General features: G+C 40.8%; 1 protein-coding gene across 1 annotated transcript in view; it reads left to right on the plus strand.

The window, feature by feature from the left end:
- slit2 (slit homolog 2 (Drosophila)) overlaps positions 1 to 20,086 on the plus strand; it is a gene marked incomplete in the record, with an annotated part of 126,482 nt that overhangs the window by 60,418 nt on the left and 45,978 nt on the right. Inside the window, 1 exon segment of the mRNA XM_031815044.1 lies at positions 18,828 to 18,887. Coding sequence (XP_031670904.1) covers positions 18,828 to 18,887 — 60 coding nt within the window.

Genomic DNA, 20,086 nt, shown 5'->3' on the forward strand with positions numbered 1-20,086 from the left:
CCATACATTCAGGAACTGAGTTAGGAGATACCATACATTCAGGATCTGAGTTAGGAGATACCATACATTCAGGAACTGAGTTAGGAGATACCATACATTCAGTTCTGTGAGTTAGGAGATACCATACATTCAGTTCCTGTGAGTTAGGAGATACCATACATTCAGTTCCTGTGAGTTAGGAGATACCATACATTCAGTTCCTGTGAGTTAGGAGATACCATACATTCAGGATCTGAGTTAGGAGATACCATACATTCAGTTCCTGTGAGTTAGGAGATACCATACATTCAGGAACTGAGTTAGGAGATACCATACATTCAGGATCTGAGTTAGGAGATACCATACATTCAGGAACTGAGTTAGGAGATACCATACATTCAGTTCCTGTGAGTTAGGAGATACCATACATTCAGGATCCTGAGTTAGGAGATACCATACATTCAGTTCCTGTGAGTTAGGAGATACCATACATTCAGGACCTGAGTTAGGAGATACCATACATTCAGGAACTGAGTTAGGAGATACCATACATTCAGGAACTGAGTTAGGAGATACCATACATTCAGTTCCTGTGAGTTAGGAGATACCATACATTCAGGATCTGAGTTAGGAGATACCATACATTCAGTTCCTGTGAGTTAGGAGATACCATACATTCAGGATCTGAGTTAGGAGATACCATACATTCAGGAACTGAGTTAGGAGATACCATACATTCAGGAACTGAGTTAGGAGATACCATACATTCAGTTCTGAGTTAGGAGATACCATACATTCAGGATCTGAGTTAGGAGATACCATACATTCAGTTCCTGTGAGTTAGGAGATACCATACATTCAGGAACTGAGTTAGGAGATACCATACATTCAGGATCTGAGTTAGGAGATACCATACATTCAGGAACTGAGTTAGGAGATACCATACATTCAGGAACTGAGTTAGGAGATACCATACATTCAGTTCCTGTGAGTTAGGAGATACCATACATTCAGGAACTGAGTTAGGAGATACCATACATTCAGGATCTGAGTTAGGAGATACCATACATTCAGGATCTGAGTTAGGAGATACCATACATTCAGTTCCTGAGTTAGGAGATACCATACATTCAGTTCCTGTGAGTTAGGAGATACCATACATTCAGGATCTGAGTTAGGAGATACCATACATTCAGGAACTGAGTTAGGAGATACCATACATTCAGGAACTGAGTTAGGAGATACCATACATTCAGGATCTGAGTTAGGAGATACCATACATTCAGGTTCTGAGTTAGGAGATACCATACATTCAGTTCTGAGTTAGGAGATACCATACATTCAGTTCCTGTGAGTTAGGAGATACCATACATTCAGGATCTGAGTTAGGAGATACCATACATTCAGGAACTGAGTTAGGAGATACCATACATTCAGGAATGTGAGTTAGGAGATACCATACATTCAGGATCTGAGTTAGGAGATACCATACATTCAGGACTCTGAGTTAGGAGATACCATACATTCAGGATCTGAGTTAGGAGATACCATACATTCAGAATCTGAGTTAGGAGATACCATACATTCAGGAACTGAGTTAGGAGATACCATACATTCAGTTCTGTGAGTTAGGAGATACCATACATTCAGGATCTGAGTTAGGAGATACCATACATTCAGTTCCTGTGAGTTAGGAGATACCATACATTCAGGAACTGAGTTAGGAGATACCATACATTCAGGATCTGAGTTAGGAGATACCATACATTCAGGAACTGAGTTAGGAGATACCATACATTCAGGAACTGTGAGTTAGGAGATACCATACATTCAGGATCTGAGTTAGGAGATACCATACATTCAGGAATCTGAGTTAGGAGATACCATACATTCAGGACTGAGTTAGGAGATACCATACATTCAGGATCTGAGTTAGGAGATACCATACATTCAGAATCTGAGTTAGGAGATACCATACATTCAGGATCTGAGTTAGGAGATACCATACATTCAGTTCCTGTGAGTTAGGAGATACCATACATTCAGGACTGTGAGTTAGGAGATACCATACATTCAGGAACTGAGTTAGGAGATACCATACATTCAGGAACTGAGTTAGGAGATACCATACATTCAGTTCCTGTGAGTTAGGAGATACCATACATTCAGGATCTGAGTTAGGAGATACCATACATTCAGTTCCTGTGAGTTAGGAGATACCATACATTCAGGAACTGAGTTAGGAGATACCATACATTCAGTTCTGTGAGTTAGGAGATACCATACATTCAGGATCTGAGTTAGGAGATACCATACATTCAGTTCCTGTGAGTTAGGAGATACCATACATTCAGGAACTGAGTTAGGAGATACCATACATTCAGGATCTGAGTTAGGAGATACCATACATTCAGGAACTGAGTTAGGAGATAACATACATTCAGTTCCTGTGAGTTAGGAGATACCATACATTCAGTTCCTGTGAGTTAGGAGATACCATACATTCAGGATCTGAGTTAGGAGATACCATACATTCAGTTGTGAGTTAGGAGATACCATACATTCAGGAACTGAGTTAGGAGATACCATACATTCAGTTCCTGTGAGTTAGGAGATACCATACATTCAGGATCTGAGTTAGGAGATACCATACATTCAGTTCCTGTGAGTTAGGAGATACCATACATTCAGGAACTGAGTTAGGAGATACCATACATTCAGGAACTGAGTTAGGAGATACCATACATTCAGGAACTGAGTTAGGAGATACCATACATTCAGGAACTGAGTTAGGAGATACCATACATTCAGGAACTGAGTTAGGAGATACCATACATTCAGGAACTGAGTTAGGAGATACCATACATTCAGTTCATGTGAGTTAGGAGATACCATACATTCAGGAACTGAGTTAGGAGATACCATACATTCAGTTCTGAGTTAGGAGATACCATACATTCAGGAACTGAGTTAGGAGATACCATACATTCAGGATCTGAGTTAGGAGATACCATACATTCAGGAACTGAGTTAGGAGATACCATACATTCAGTTCTGTGAGTTAGGAGATACCATACATTCAGTTCCTGTGAGTTAGGAGATACCATACATTCAGGATCTGAGTTAGGAGATACCATACATTCAGGAACTGAGTTAGGAGATACCATACATTCAGGACTGTGAGTTAGGAGATACCATACATTCAGGATCTGAGTTAGGAGATACCATACATTCAGGAACTGTGAGTTAGGAGATACCATACATTCAGTTCCTGTGAGTTAGGAGATACCATACATTCAGTTCCTGTGAGTTAGGAGATACCATACATTCAGGATCTGAGTTAGGAGATACCATACATTCAGGAACTGAGTTTAGGAGATACCACACATTCAGGAACTGTGAGTTAGGAGATACTGCACATTCAGGATCTGAGTTAGGAGATACCACACATTCAGGAACTCTGAGTTAGGAGATACCATACATTCAGGATCTGAGTTAGGAGATACCATACATTCAGAATCTGAGTTAGGAGATACCATACATTCAGGATCTTGAGTTAGGAGATACCCATACATTCAGTTCCTGTGAGTTTAGAGATACCACACATTCAGTACCTGTGAGTTAGGCGATACCATACATTCAGGAACTGAGTTAGGAGATACCATACATCATTAACTGATTTTGGAGATACCATACATTCAGTTCCTGTGAGTTAGGAGATACCATACATTCAGGATCTGAGTTAGGAAAATACATACCATTCAGTTCCTGTGAGTTATGAGATACCATACATTCAGGAACTGAGTTAGGAGATACCATACATTCAGTTCCTGTGAGTTAGGAGATACCATACCTTCAGGATATGAGTTAGGAGATACCAGACATTCAGTTCCTGTGAGTTAGGAGATACCATACATTCAGGAACTGAGTTAGGAGATACCATACATTCAGGATCTGAGTTAGGAGATACCATACATTCAGGAACTGAGTTAGGAGATAACATACATTCAGTTCCTGTGAGTTAGGAGATACCATACATTCAGTTCCTGTGAGTTAGGAGATACCATACATTCAGTTCCTGTGAGTTAGGAGATACCATACATTCAGGATCTGAGTTAGGAGATACCATACATTCAGGAACTGAGTTAGAGATACCACACATTCAGGAACTGTGAGTTAGGAGATACTGCACATTCAGGATCTGAGTTAGGAGATACCACAACATTCAGGAACTCTGAGTTAGGAGATACCATACATTCAGTTCCTGTGAGTTAGGAGATACCATACATTCAGTTCCTGTGAGTTAGGAGATACCATACATTCAGGATCTGAGTTAGGAGATACCATACATTCAGGATCTGAGTTAGGAGATACCATACATTCAGGAACTGAGTTTAGGGAGATACCACACATTCAGGAACTGTGAGTTAGGAGATACTGCACATTCAGGATCTGAGTTAGGAGATATCACACATTCAGGAACTCTGAGTTAGGAGATACCATACATTCAGGATCTGAGTTAGGAGATACCATACATTCAGGATCTGAGTTAGGAGATACCATACATTCAGAATCTGAGTTAGGAGATACCATACATTCAGGATCTGAGTTAGGAGATACCATACATTCAGTTCCTGTGAGTTTAGAGATACCACACATTCAGTACCTGTGAGTTAGGATATACCATACATTCATTAACTGAGTTTGGAGATAACCATACATTCAGTTCCTGTGAGTTAGGAGATACCATACATTCAGGATCTGAGTTAGGGAAATACCATACATTCAGTTCCTGTGAGTTATGAGATACCATACATTCAGGAACTGAGTTAGGAGATACCATACATTCAGTTCCTGTGAGTTAGGAGATACCATACATTCAGGATCTGAGTTAGGAGATACCATACATTCAGTTCCTGTGAGTTAGGAGATACCATACATTCAGGAACTGAGTTAGGAGATACCATACATTCAGGATCTGAGTTAGGAGATACCATACATTCAGGAACTGAGTTAGGAGATACCATACATTCAGGAACTGAGTTAGGAGATACCATACATTCAGGAACTGAGTTAGGAGATACCATACATTCAGGAACTGAGTTAGGAGATACATACATTCAGTTCATGTGAGTTAGGAGATACCATACATTCAGGAACTGAGTTAGGAGATACCATACATTCAGGAACTGAGTTAGGAGATACCATACATTCCAGTTCATGTGAGTTAGGAGATACCATACATTCAAGATCTGAGTTAGGAGATACCATACATTCAGTTCCTGTGAGTTAGGAGATACCATACATTCAGGAACTGAGTTAGGAGATACCATACATTCAGGATCTGAGTTAGGAGATACCATACATTTAGGAAACTGAGTTAGGAGATACCACACATTCAGGAACTGTGAGTTAGGAGATACTGCACATTCAGGATCTGAGTTAGGAGATACCACACATTCAGGAACTCTGAGTTAGGAGATACCATACATTCAGGATCTGAGTTAGGAGATACCATACATTCAGGATCTGAGTTAGGAGATACCATACATTCAGAATCTGAGTTAGGAGATACCATACATTCAGGATCTGAGTTAGGAGATACCATACATTCAGTTCCTGTGAGTTTAGAGATACCACACATTCAGTACCTGTGAGTTAGGAGATACCATACATTCAGGAACTGAGTTAGGAGATACCATACATTCATTAACTGAGTTTGGAGATACCATACATTCAGTTCCTGTGAGTTAGGAGATACCATACATTCAGGATCTGAGTTAGGAAATACCATACATTCAGTTCCTGTGAGTTATGAGATACCATACATTCAGGAACTGAGTTAGGAGATACCATACATTCAGTTCCTGTGAGTTAGGAGATACCATACATTCAGGATATGAGTTAGGAGATACCATACATTCAGTTCCTGTGAGTTAGGAGATACCATACATTCAGGAACTGAGTTAGGAGATACCATACATTCAGGATCTGAGTTAGGAGATACCACACATTCAGGAACTCTGAGTTAGGAGATACCATACATTCAGTTCCTGTGAGTTAGGAGATACCATACATTCAGTTCCTGTGAGTTAGGAGAAACCATACATTCAGGATCTGAGTTAGGAGATACCATACATTCAGTTCCTGTGAGTTATGAGATACCATACATTCAGGAACTGAGTTAGGAGATACCATACATTCAGTTCCTGTGAGTTAGGAGATACCATACGTTCAGGATCTGAGTTAGGAGATACCATACATTCAGTTCCTGTGAGTTAGGAGATACCATACATTCAGGAACTGAGTTAGGAGATACCATACATTCAGGAACTGAGTAGGAGATACCATACATTCAGGAACTGAGTTAGGAGATACCATACATTCAGGAACTGAGTTAGGAGATACCATACATTCAGGAACTGAGTTAGGAGATACCATACATTCAGGAACTGAGTTAGGAGATACCATACATTCAGTTCATGTGAGTTAGGAGATACCATACATTCAGGAACTGAGTTAGGAGATACCATACATTCAGTTCCTGTGAGTTAGGAGATACCATACATTCAGGAACTGAGTTAGGATATACCAGACATTCAGGATCTGAGTTAGGAGATACCATACATTCAGGAACTGAGTTAGGAGATAACATACATTCAGTTCCTGTGAGTTAGGAGATACCATACATTCAGTTCCTGTGAGTTAGGAGATACCATACATTCAGGATCTGAGTTAGGAGATACCATACATTCAGGAACTGAGTTAGGAGATACCACACATTCAGGAACTGTGAGTTAGGAGATACTGCACATTCAGGATCTGAGTTAGGAGATACCACACATTCAGGAACTCTGAGTTAGGAGAAACCATACATTCAGTTCCTGTGAGTTAGGAGATACCATACATTCAGTTCCTGTGAGTTAGGAGACACCATACATTCAGGATCTGAGTTAGGAGATACCATACATTCAGGAACTGAGTTAGGAGATACCACACATTCAGGAACTGTGAGTTAGGAGATACTGCACATTCAGGATCTGAGTTAGGAGATACCACACATTCAGGAACTCTGAGTTAGGAGATACCATACATTCAGGATCTGAGTTAGGAGATACCATACATTCAGAATCTGAGTTAGGAGATACCATACATTCAGGAACTGAGTTAGGAGATACCATACATTCAGTTCATGTGAGTTAGGAGATACCATACATTCAAGATCTGAGTTAGGAGATACCATACATTCAGTTCCTGTGAGTTAGGAGATACCATACATTCAGGAACTGAGTTAGGAGATACCATACATTCAGGATCTGAGTTAGGAGATACCATACATTTAGGAAACTGAGTTAGGAGATACCACACATTCAGGAACTGAGTTAGGAGATACCATACATTCAGGATCTGAGTTAGGAGATACCATACATTCAGAATCTGAGTTAGGAGATACCATACATTCAGGAACTCTGAGTTAGGAGATACCATACATTCAGGATCTGAGTTAGGAGATACCATACATTCAGGATCTGAGTTAGGAGATACCATACATTCAGAATCTGAGTTAGGAGATACCATACATTCAGGATCTGAGTTAGGAGATACCATACATTCAGTTCCTGTGAGTTTAGAGATACCACACATTCAGTACCTGTGAGTTAGGAGATACCATACATTCAGGAACTGAGTTAGGAGATACCATACATTCATTAACTGAGTTTGGAGATACCATACATTCAGTTCCTGTGAGTTAGGAGATACCATACATTCAGGATCTGAGTTAGGAAATACCATACATTCAGTTCCTGTGAGTTATGAGATACCATACATTCAGGAACTGAGTTAGGAGATACCATACATTCAGTTCCTGTGAGTTAGGAGATACCATACATTCAGGATATGAGTTAGGAGATACCATACATTCAGTTCCTGTGAGTTAGGAGATACCATACATTCAGGAACTGAGTTAGGAGATACCATACATTCAGGATCTGAGTTAGGAGATACCACACATTCAGGAACTCTGAGTTAGGAGATACCATACATTCAGTTCCTGTGAGTTAGGAGATACCATACATTCAGGATCTGAGTTAGGAGATACCATACATTCAGTTCCTGTGAGTTATGAGATACCATACATTCAGGAACTGAGTTAGGAGATACCATACATTCAGTTCCTGTGAGTTAGGAGATACCATACGTTCAGGATCTGAGTTAGGAGATACCATACATTCAGTTCCTGTGAGTTAGGAGATACCATACATTCAGGAACTGAGTTAGGAGATACCATACATTCAGGAACTGAGTTAGGAGATACCATACATTCAGGAACTGAGTTAGGAGATACCATACATTCAGGAACTGAGTTAGGAGATACCATACATTCAGGAACTGAGTTAGGAGATACCATACATTCAGGAACTGAGTTAGGAGATACCATACATTCAGTTCATGTGAGTTAGGAGATACCATACATTCAGGAACTGAGTTAGGAGATACCATACATTCAGTTCCTGTGAGTTAGGAGATACCATACATTCAGGAACTGAGTTAGGATATACCAGACATTCAGGATCTGAGTTAGGAGATACCATACATTCAGGAACTGAGTTAGGAGATAACATACATTCAGTTCCTGTGAGTTAGGAGATACCATACATTCAGTTCCTGTGAGTTAGGAGATACCATACATTCAGGATCTGAGTTAGGAGATACCATACATTCAGGAACTGAGTTAGGAGATACCACACATTCAGGAACTGTGAGTTAGGAGATACTGCACATTCAGGATCTGAGTTAGGAGATACCACACATTCAGGAACTCTGAGTTAGGAGAAACCATACATTCAGTTCCTGTGAGTTAGGAGATACCATACATTCAGTTCCTGTGAGTTAGGAGACACCATACATTCAGGATCTGAGTTAGGAGATACCATACATTCAGGAACTGAGTTAGGAGATACCACACATTCAGGAACTGTGAGTTAGGAGATACTGCACATTCAGGATCTGAGTTAGGAGATACCACACATTCAGGAACTCTGAGTTAGGAGATACCATACATTCAGGATCTGAGTTAGGAGATACCATACATTCAGAATCTGAGTTAGGAGATACCATACATTCAGGATCTGAGTTAGGAGATACCATACATTCAGTTCCTGTGAGTTTAGAGATACCACACATTCAGTACCTGTGAGTTAGGAGATACCATACATTCAGGAACTGAGTTAGGAGATACCATACATTCATTAACTGAGTTTGGAGATACCATACATTCAGTTCCTGTGAGTTAGGAGATACCATACATTCAGGATCTGAGTTAGGAAATACCATACATTCAGTTCCTGTGAGTTATGAGATACCATACATTCAGGAACTGAGTTAGGAGATACCATACATTCAGTTCCTGTGAGTTAGGAGATACCATACATTCAGGATATGAGTTAGGAGATACCATACATTCAGTTCCTGTGAGTTAGGAGATACCATACATTCAGGAACTGAGTTAGGAGATACCATACATTCAGGATCTGAGTTAGGAGATACCATACATTCAGGAACTGAGTTAGGAGATAACATACATTCAGTTCCTGTGAGTTAGGAGATACCATACATTCAGTTCCTGTGAGTTAGGAGATACCATACATTCAGTTCCTGTGAGTTAGGAGATACCATACATTCAGGATCTGAGTTAGGAGATACCATACATTCAGGAACTGAGTTAGGAGATACCACACATTCAGGAACTGTGAGTTAGGAGATACTGCACATTCAGGATCTGAGTTAGGAGATACCACACATTCAGGAACTCTGAGTTAGGAGATACCATACATTCAGTTCCTGTGAGTTAGGAGATACCATACATTCAGTTCCTGTGAGTTAGGAGATACCATACATTCAGGATCTGAGTTAGGAGATACCATACATTCAGGATCTGAGTTAGGAGATACCATACATTCAGGAACTGAGTTAGGAGATACCACACATTCAGGAACTGTGAGTTAGGAGATACTGCACATTCAGGATCTGAGTTAGGAGATATCACACATTCAGGAACTCTGAGTTAGGAGATACCATACATTCAGGATCTGAGTTAGGAGATACCATACATTCAGGATCTGAGTTAGGAGATACCATACATTCAGAATCTGAGTTAGGAGATACCATACATTCAGGATCTGAGTTAGGAGATACCATACATTCAGTTCCTGTGAGTTTAGAGATACCACACATTCAGTACCTGTGAGTTAGGATATACCATACATTCATTAACTGAGTTTGGAGATACCATACATTCAGTTCCTGTGAGTTAGGAGATACCATACATTCAGGATCTGAGTTAGGAAATACCATACATTCAGTTCCTGTGAGTTATGAGATACCATACATTCAGGAACTGAGTTAGGAGATACCATACATTCAGTTCCTGTGAGTTAGGAGATACCATACATTCAGGATCTGAGTTAGGAGATACCATACATTCAGTTCCTGTGAGTTAGGAGATACCATACATTCAGGAACTGAGTTAGGAGATACCATACATTCAGGATCTGAGTTAGGAGATACCATACATTCAGGAACTGAGTTAGGAGATACCATACATTCAGGAACTGAGTTAGGAGATACCATACATTCAGGAACTGAGTTAGGAGATACCATACATTCAGGAACTGAGTTAGGAGATACCATACATTCAGTTCATGTGAGTTAGGAGATACCATACATTCAGGAACTGAGTTAGGAGATACCATACATTCAGTTCCTGTGAGTTAGGAGATACCATACATTCAGGAACTGAGTTAGGATATACCAGACATTCAGGATCTGAGTTAGGAGATACCATACATTCAGGAACTGAGTTAGGAGATAACATACATTCAGTTCCTGTGAGTTAGGAGATACCATACATTCAGTTCCTGTGAGTTAGGAGATACCATACATTCAGGATCTGAGTTAGGAGATACCATACATTCAGGAACTGAGTTAGGAGATACCACACATTCAGGAACTGTGAGTTAGGAGATACTGCACATTCAGGATCTGAGTTAGGAGATACCACACATTCAGGAACTCTGAGTTAGGAGAAACCATACATTCAGTTCCTGTGAGTTAGGAGATACCATACATTCAGTTCCTGTGAGTTAGGAGACACCATACATTCAGGATCTGAGTTAGGAGATACCATACATTCAGGAACTGAGTTAGGAGATACCACACATTCAGGAACTGTGAGTTAGGAGATACTGCACATTCAGGATCTGAGTTAGGAGATACCACACATTCAGGAACTCTGAGTTAGGAGATACCATACATTCAGGATCTGAGTTAGGAGATACCATACATTCAGAATCTGAGTTAGGAGATACCATACATTCAGGATCTGAGTTAGGAGATACCATACATTCAGTTCCTGTGAGTTTAGAGATACCACACATTCAGTACCTGTGAGTTAGGAGATACCATACATTCAGGAACTGAGTTAGGAGATACCATACATTCATTAACTGAGTTTGGAGATACCATACATTCAGTTCCTGTGAGTTAGGAGATACCATACATTCAGGATCTGAGTTAGGAAATACCATACATTCAGTTCCTGTGAGTTATGAGATACCATACATTCAGGAACTGAGTTAGGAGATACCATACATTCAGTTCCTGTGAGTTAGGAGATACCATACATTCAGGATATGAGTTAGGAGATACCATACATTCAGTTCCTGTGAGTTAGGAGATACCATACATTCAGGAACTGAGTTAGGAGATACCATACATTCAGGATCTGAGTTAGGAGATACCATACATTCAGGAACTGAGTTAGGAGATAACATACATTCAGTTCCTGTGAGTTAGGAGATACCATACATTCAGTTCCTGTGAGTTAGGAGATACCATACATTCAGTTCCTGTGAGTTAGGAGATACCATACATTCAGGATCTGAGTTAGGAGATACCATACATTCAGGAACTGAGTTAGGAGATACCACACATTCAGGAACTGTGAGTTAGGAGATACTGCACATTCAGGATCTGAGTTAGGAGATACCACACATTCAGGAACTCTGAGTTAGGAGATACCATACATTCAGTTCCTGTGAGTTAGGAGATACCATACATTCAGTTCCTGTGAGTTAGGAGATACCATACATTCAGGATCTGAGTTAGGAGATACCATACATTCAGGATCTGAGTTAGGAGATACCATACATTCAGGAACTGAGTTAGGAGATACCACACATTCAGGAACTGTGAGTTAGGAGATACTGCACATTCAGGATCTGAGTTAGGAGATATCACACATTCAGGAACTCTGAGTTAGGAGATACCATACATTCAGGATCTGAGTTAGGAGATACCATACATTCAGGATCTGAGTTAGGAGATACCATACATTCAGAATCTGAGTTAGGAGATACCATACATTCAGGATCTGAGTTAGGAGATACCATACATTCAGTTCCTGTGAGTTTAGAGATACCACACATTCAGTACCTGTGAGTTAGGATATACCATACATTCATTAACTGAGTTTGGAGATACCATACATTCAGTTCCTGTGAGTTAGGAGATACCATACATTCAGGATCTGAGTTAGGAAATACCATACATTCAGTTCCTGTGAGTTATGAGATACCATACATTCAGGAACTGAGTTAGGAGATACCATACATTCAGTTCCTGTGAGTTAGGAGATACCATACATTCAGGATCTGAGTTAGGAGATACCATACATTCAGTTCCTGTGAGTTAGGAGATACCATACATTCAGGAACTGAGTTAGGAGATACCATACATTCAGGATCTGAGTTAGGAGATACCATACATTCAGGAACTGAGTTAGGAGATAACATACATTCATTAACTGAGTTTGGAGATACCATACATTCAGTTCCTGTGAGTTAGGAGATACCATACATTCAGTTCCTGTGAGTTAGGAGATACCATACATTCAGGATCTGAGTTAGGAGATACCATACATTCAGGAACTGAGTTAGGAGATACCACACATTCAGGAACTGTGAGTTAGGAGATACTGCACATTCAGGATCTGAGTTAGGAGATACCACACATTCAGGAACTCTGAGTTAGGAGATACCATACATTCAGGATCTGAGTTAGGAGATACCATACATTCAGGATCTGAGTTAGGAGATACCATACATTCAGAATCTGAGTTAGGAGATACCATACATTCAGTTCCTGTGAGTTAAGAGATACCACACAATCAGTACCTGTGAGTTAGGAGATACCATACATTCAGTTCCTGTGAGTTAGGAGATACCATACATTCAGGATCTGAGTTAGGAGATACCATACATTCAGTTCCTGTGAGTTATGAGATACCATACATTCAGGAACTGAGTTAGGAGATACCATACATTCAGTTCCTGTGAGTTAGGAGATACCATACATTCAGGATCTGAGTTAGGAGATACCATACATTCAGGAACCGAGTTAGGAGATACCATACTTTCATTAACTTAGTTTGGAGATACCATACATTCAGTTCCTGTGAGTTAGGAGATACCATACATTCAGGATCTGAGTTAGGAGATAACATACATTCAGTTCCTGTGAGTTAGGAGATACCATACATTCAGGAACTGAGTTAGGAGATACCACACATTTAGTTCCTGTGAGTTAGGAGATACCATACATTCAGGAACTGAGTTAGGAGATAACATACATTCATTAACTGAGTTTGGAGATACCATACATTCAGTTCCTGTGAGTTAGGAGATACCATACATTCAGGATCTGAGTTAGGAGATACCATACATTCTGTTCCTGTGAGTTAGGAGATACCACACATTCAGGAACTGTGAGTTAGGAGATACTGCACATTCAGGATCTGAGTTAGGAGATACCACACATTCAGGAACTCTGAGTTAGGAGATACCATACATTCAGTAACTGAGTTTGGAGATACCATACATTCAGTTCCTGTGAGTTAGGAGATACCACACATTCAGGAACTGTGAGTTAGGAGATACTGCACATTCAGGAACTGTGAGTTAGGAGATACCACACATTCAGGAACTCTGAGTTAGGAGATACCATACATTCATTAACTGAGTTTGGAGATACCATACATTCAGTTCCTGTGAGTTAGGAGATACCATACATTCAGGATCTGAGTTAGGAAATACCATACATTCAGTTCCTGTGAGTTAGGAGATACCACACATTCAGGAACTGTGAGTTAGGAGATACTGCACATTCAGGATCTGAGTTAGGAGATACCATACATTCAGGAACTGAGTTAGGAGATAACATACATTCAGTTCCTGTGAGTTAGGAGATACCATACATTCAGTTCCTGTGAGTTAGGAGATACCATACATTCAGTTCCTGTGAGTCAGGAGATACCATACATTCAGTTCCTGTGAGTTAGGAGATACCATACATTCAGTTCCTGTGAGTTAGGAGATACTATACATTCAGGAACTGAGTAAGAGATACCATACATTCAGTTCCTGTGAGTTAGGAGATACCATACATTCAGTATCTGAGTTAGGAGATACCACACATTCAGGAACTGTGAGTTAGGAGATACTGCACATTCAGGATCTGAGTTAGGAGATACCACACATTCAGGAACTCTGAGTTAGGAGATACCATACATTCAGTTCCTGTGAGTTAGGAGATACCATACATTCAGTTCCTGTGAGTTAGGAGATACCATACATTCAGGATCTGAGTTAGGAGATACCATACATTCAGGATCTGAGTTAGGAGATACCATACATTCAGGAACTGAGTTAGGAGATATCACACATTCAGGAACTCTGAGTTAGGAGATACCATACATTCAGGATCTGAGTTAGGAGATACCATACATTCAGGATCTGAGTTAGGAGATACCATACATTCAGAATCTGAGTTAGGAGATACCATACATTCAGGATCTGAGTTAGGAGATACCATACATTCAGTTCCTGTGAGTTTAGAGATACCACACATTCAGTACCTGTGAGTTAGGAGATACCATACATTCAGGAACTGAGTTAGGAGATACCATACATTCATTAACTGAGTTTGGAGATACCATACATTCAGTTCCTGTGAGTTAGGAGATACCATACATTCAGGATCTGAGTTAGGAAATACCATACATTCAGTTCCTGTGAGTTATGAGATACCATACATTCAGGAACTGAGTTAGGAGATACCATACATTCAGTTCCTGTGAGTTAGGAGATACCATACATTCAGGATCTGAGTTAGGAGATACCATACATTCAGTTCCTGTGAGTTAGGAGATACCATACATTCAGGAACTGAGTTAGGAGATACCATACATTCAGGATCTGAGTTAGGAGATACCATACATTCAGGAACTGAGTTAGGAGATAACATACATTCATTAACTGAGTTTGGAGATACCATACATTCAGTTCCTGTGAGTTAGGAGATACCATACATTCAGTTCCTGTGAGTTAGGAGATACCATACATTCAGGATCTGAGTTAGGAGATACCATACATTCAGGAACTGAGTTAGGAGATACCACACATTCAGGAACTGTGAGTTAGGAGATACTGCACATTCAGGATCTGAGTTAGGAGATACCACACATTCAGGAACTCTGAGTTAGGAGATACCATACATTCAGGATCTGAGTTAGGAGATACCATACATTCAGGATCTGAGTTAGGAGATACCATACATTCAGAATCTGAGTTAGGAGATACCATACATTCAGGATCTGAGTTAGGAGATACCATACAGTCAGTTCCTGTGAGTTAAGAGATACCACACATTCAGTACCTGTGAGTTAGGAGATACCATACATTCAGGAACTGAGTTAGGAGATACCATACTTTCATTAACTTAGTTTGGAGATACCATACATTCAGTTCCTGTGAGTTAGGAGATACCATACATTCAGGATCTGAGTTAGGAGATACCATACATTCAGTTCCTGTGAGTTATGAGATACCATACATTCAGGAACTGAGTTAGGAGATACCATACATTCAGTTCCTGTGAGTTAGGAGATACCATACATTCAGGATCTGAGTTAGGAGATACCATACATTCAGGAACCGAGTTAGGAGATACCATACTTTCATTAACTTAGTTTGGAGATACCATACATTCAGTTCCTGTGAGTTAGGAGATACCATACATTCAGGATCTGAGTTAGGAGATAACATACATTCAGTTCCTGTGAGTTAGGAGATACCATACATTCAGTTCCTGTGAGTTAGGAGATACCATACATTCAGTTCCTGTGAGTTAGGAGATACCATACATTCAGGATCCGAGTTAGGAGATACCATACATTCAGGAACTGAGTTAGGAGATACCACACATTTAGTTCCTGTGAGTTAGGAGATACCATACATTCAGGAACTGAGTTAGGAGATAACATACATTCATTAACTGAGTTTGGAGATACCATACATTCAGTTCCTGTGAGTTAGGAGATACCATACATTCAGGATCTGAGTTAGGAGATACCATACATTCAGTTCCTGTGAGTTAGGAGATACCACACATTCAGGAACTGTGAGTTAGGAGATACTGCACATTCAGGATCTGAGTTAGGAGATACCACACATTCAGGAACTCTGAGTTAGGAGATACCATACATTCAGTAACTGAGTTTGGAGATACCATACATTCAGTTCCTGTGAGTTAGGAGATACCACACATTCAGGAACTGTGAGTTAGGAGATACTGCACATTCAGGATCTGAGTTAGGAGATACCACACATTCAGGAACTCTGAGTTAGGAGATACCATACATTCATTAACTGAGTTTGGAGATACCATACATTCAGTTCCTGTGAGTTAGGAGATACCATACATTCAGGATCTGAGTTAGGAAATACCATACATTCAGTTCCTGTGAGTTAGGAGATACCACACATTCAGGAACTGTGAGTTAGGAGATACTGCACATTCAGGATCTGAGTTAGGAGATACCATACATTCAGGAACTGAGTTAGGAGATAACATACATTCAGTTCCTGTGAGTTAGGAGATACCATACATTCAGTTCCTGTGAGTTAGGAGATACCATACATTCAGTTCCTGTGAGTCAGGAGATACCATACATTCAGTTCCTGTGAGTTAGGAGATACCATACATTCAGTTCCTGTGAGTTAGGAGATACTATACATTCAGGAACTGAGTTAGGAGATACCATACATTCAGTTCCTGTGAGTTAGGAGATACCATACATTCAGTATCTGAGTTAGGAGATACCATACATTCAGGAACTGAGTTAGGAGATACCACACATTCAGGAACTGTGAGTTAGGAGATCCTGCACATTCAGGATCTGAGTTAGGAGATACCATACATTCAGGATCTGAGTTAGGAGATACCATACATTCAGGATCTGAGTTAGGAGATACCATACATTCAGGATCTGAGTTAGGAGATACCATACATTCAGTTCCTGTGAGTTAGGAGATACAATACATTCAGGATCTGAGTTAGGAGATACCATACATTCAGTTCCTGTGAGTTAGGAGATACCATACATTCAGGAACTGAGTTAGGAGATACCATACATTCAGGACCTGAGTTAGGAGATACCATACATTCAGTTCCTGTGAGTGAGGAGATAACATACATGCAGTTCCTGTGAGTTAGGAGATACCATACATTCAGTTCCTGTGAGTTAGGAGATACCATACATTCAGTTCCTGTGAGTTAGGAGATACCATACATTCAGTTCCTGTGAGTTAGGAGATACCATACATTCAGGATCTGAGTTAGGAGATACCATACATTCAGGATCTGAGTTAGGAGATACCATACATTCAGGAACTGTGAGTTACGAGATACTGCACATTCAGGATCTGAGTTAGGAGATACCACACATTCAGGAACTGTGAGTTAGGAGATACCATACATTCAGGATCTGAGTTAGGAGATACCATACATTCAGGAACTGAGTTAGGAGACACCACACATTCAGGATCTGAGTTAGGAGATACCATACATTCAGTTCCTGTGAGTTAGGAGATACCATACATTCAGGATCTGAGTTCGGAGATATCATACATTCAGGAACTGTGAGTTAGGAGATACTGCACATTCAGGATCTGAGTTAGAGGATACCACACATTCAGGAACTGTGAGTTAGGAGATACTGCACATTCAGGATCTGAGTTAGGAGATACCACACATTCAGGAACTGTGAGTTAGGAGATACCACACATTAAGGATCTGTCAGTTAGGATATACTGCACATTCAGGATCTGAGTTAGGAGATACCACACATTCAGGAACTGTGAGTTAGGAGATACCACACACACAGGAACACAGACACCTATGCAAGTGTACACAGACTCACACTGAGAGACTGACAGACTGAGAGACTGAGAGACTGAGAGATTGACAGACTGAGAGAATGAGAGACTGAGACTGACAGACTGAGAGATTGACAGACTGAGAGAATGAGAGACTGAGACACTGAGACACTGAGACACTGAGAGACTGGCAGACTGAGAGATTGACAGACTGAGAGACTGAGAGACTGCCAGACTGAGAGACTGGCAGACTGAGAGACTGAAACACCCTAGAGACTGACAGACTGAGAGACTGAGACACTGAGAGACTGGCAGACTGAGAGACTGAGAGACTGACAGACTGAGAGACTGAGAGACTGGCAGACTGAGACACTGAGAGACTGAGACACTGAGACACTGAGAGACTGAGACACTGAGAGACTGAGACACTGAGAGACTGACAGACTGAGACACTGAGAGACTGACAGACTGAGAGATTGAGACACTGACAGATTGACAGACTGAGACACTGACAGACTGTCATCTCTGTGTTCTTCATTCCCTCCCTCCTTCCCTCCCTCTGTCTCTCTCTAGTCGTCTGAACAACAATGAGTTTTCAGTGCTGGAGGCGACCGGGTTCTTTAAGAGGCTGCCCTCAGGCTCAAAGAAGATGTAAGTATCTCAAGCCACTCCAATTGCAAGATGGTTCCAAGGTCATTCATTCAATCAATGATTCCCAATGTTTCATTCAGCCAATCAATGGTTCCCAAGGTTCATTCAGCCAATCAATGGTTCCCAGGTTCATTTCAGTCTATCCCTCCCTCCCTTCTCCTCTCTCTTGTCTCTCTCTCTCTCTGTCTGTCTCTCTCTCTTCTCTCTCTGTCTCTCTCTCTCTTCTCCTGTCTCTCTCTCTCTCTCTCTCTCGCTCTCCTCTCTCGTCTCTCTCTCTCTGTCTCTCCTCTCTCCGTAGTAACGACGTATCTTCTCTCTCTCTCTCTCTCTTCGTCTCTCTCTCTCTCTCTGTCTTGGTCTCTGTCTCTCTCTCTCCGTAGTAAACAGACGTATCTCTCTCCTCTCTCTCTCTCCTGTCTCTCTCTTCTCTCTCTTCTTCTCTCTCTCTCTCTCTCTCTCTGTCTGTCCTTTGCTTCTCTCCTTAGTAACAACGTAATCTCTCTCTCTCCTGTCTCTCTCTCTCTCTCTCTCTCTCTGTCTGTCTTTGTCTCTCTCTCTCCCTTAGTAACAGACGATCTTCTCTCTCGCTTTCTCTCTGTCTCTTCTCTCTCTCTCTCTCTCTCTCTTTCTGTTGTCTTTGTTCTCTCTCTCTCCTTAGTAACGTGTATCTCTCTCCCTCTCTGTCTTCTCTCTCTCTCTCTCTCTCTGGTCTGTCTTTGTCTCTCTCTTCTCCTTAGTAGTAACAAGACGTATCTCTCTCTCTCTCTCTGTCTGTCTGTCTCTGTTTTCTTCTCTCTCTGTCTGTCTGTCTCTGTCTCTCTCTCTCTCTCTGTCTCTCTCTCTTCTCTCTCTCGTCTTCGTCTGTCTGTCTCTGTCTCTCTTCTCCTCCTGTAACAGATGTAATCTCTCTCTCTCTCTCTCTGTCTCTCTTCTCTCTCTCTCTCTGTTCTGTCTGTTCTCTGTCTCTCTCTCTTCCTTAGAACAACCGTATTTCTCTCTCTCTCTCTTCTCTCTCTTCTCTCTCTCTCTCTTCTCTCTCTCTCTCGCTCTCGTCTCTATCTCTCTCTCTCTCTCTCTCTCTGTCTGGTCTTCTCTGTCGGCTTCTCTTCTCCTTAGATAACAGACGTATTCTTCTCTCTCTCCTCTCTCTCTCGTCTCTGTCCTCTCCTCTCTCGCTCTCT

This window comes from Oncorhynchus kisutch, unplaced genomic scaffold, assembly GCF_002021735.2.
Source record: "Oncorhynchus kisutch isolate 150728-3 unplaced genomic scaffold, Okis_V2 Okis07a-Okis12b_hom, whole genome shotgun sequence".
NCBI classification, from domain to species: domain Eukaryota; kingdom Metazoa; phylum Chordata; class Actinopteri; order Salmoniformes; family Salmonidae; genus Oncorhynchus; species Oncorhynchus kisutch.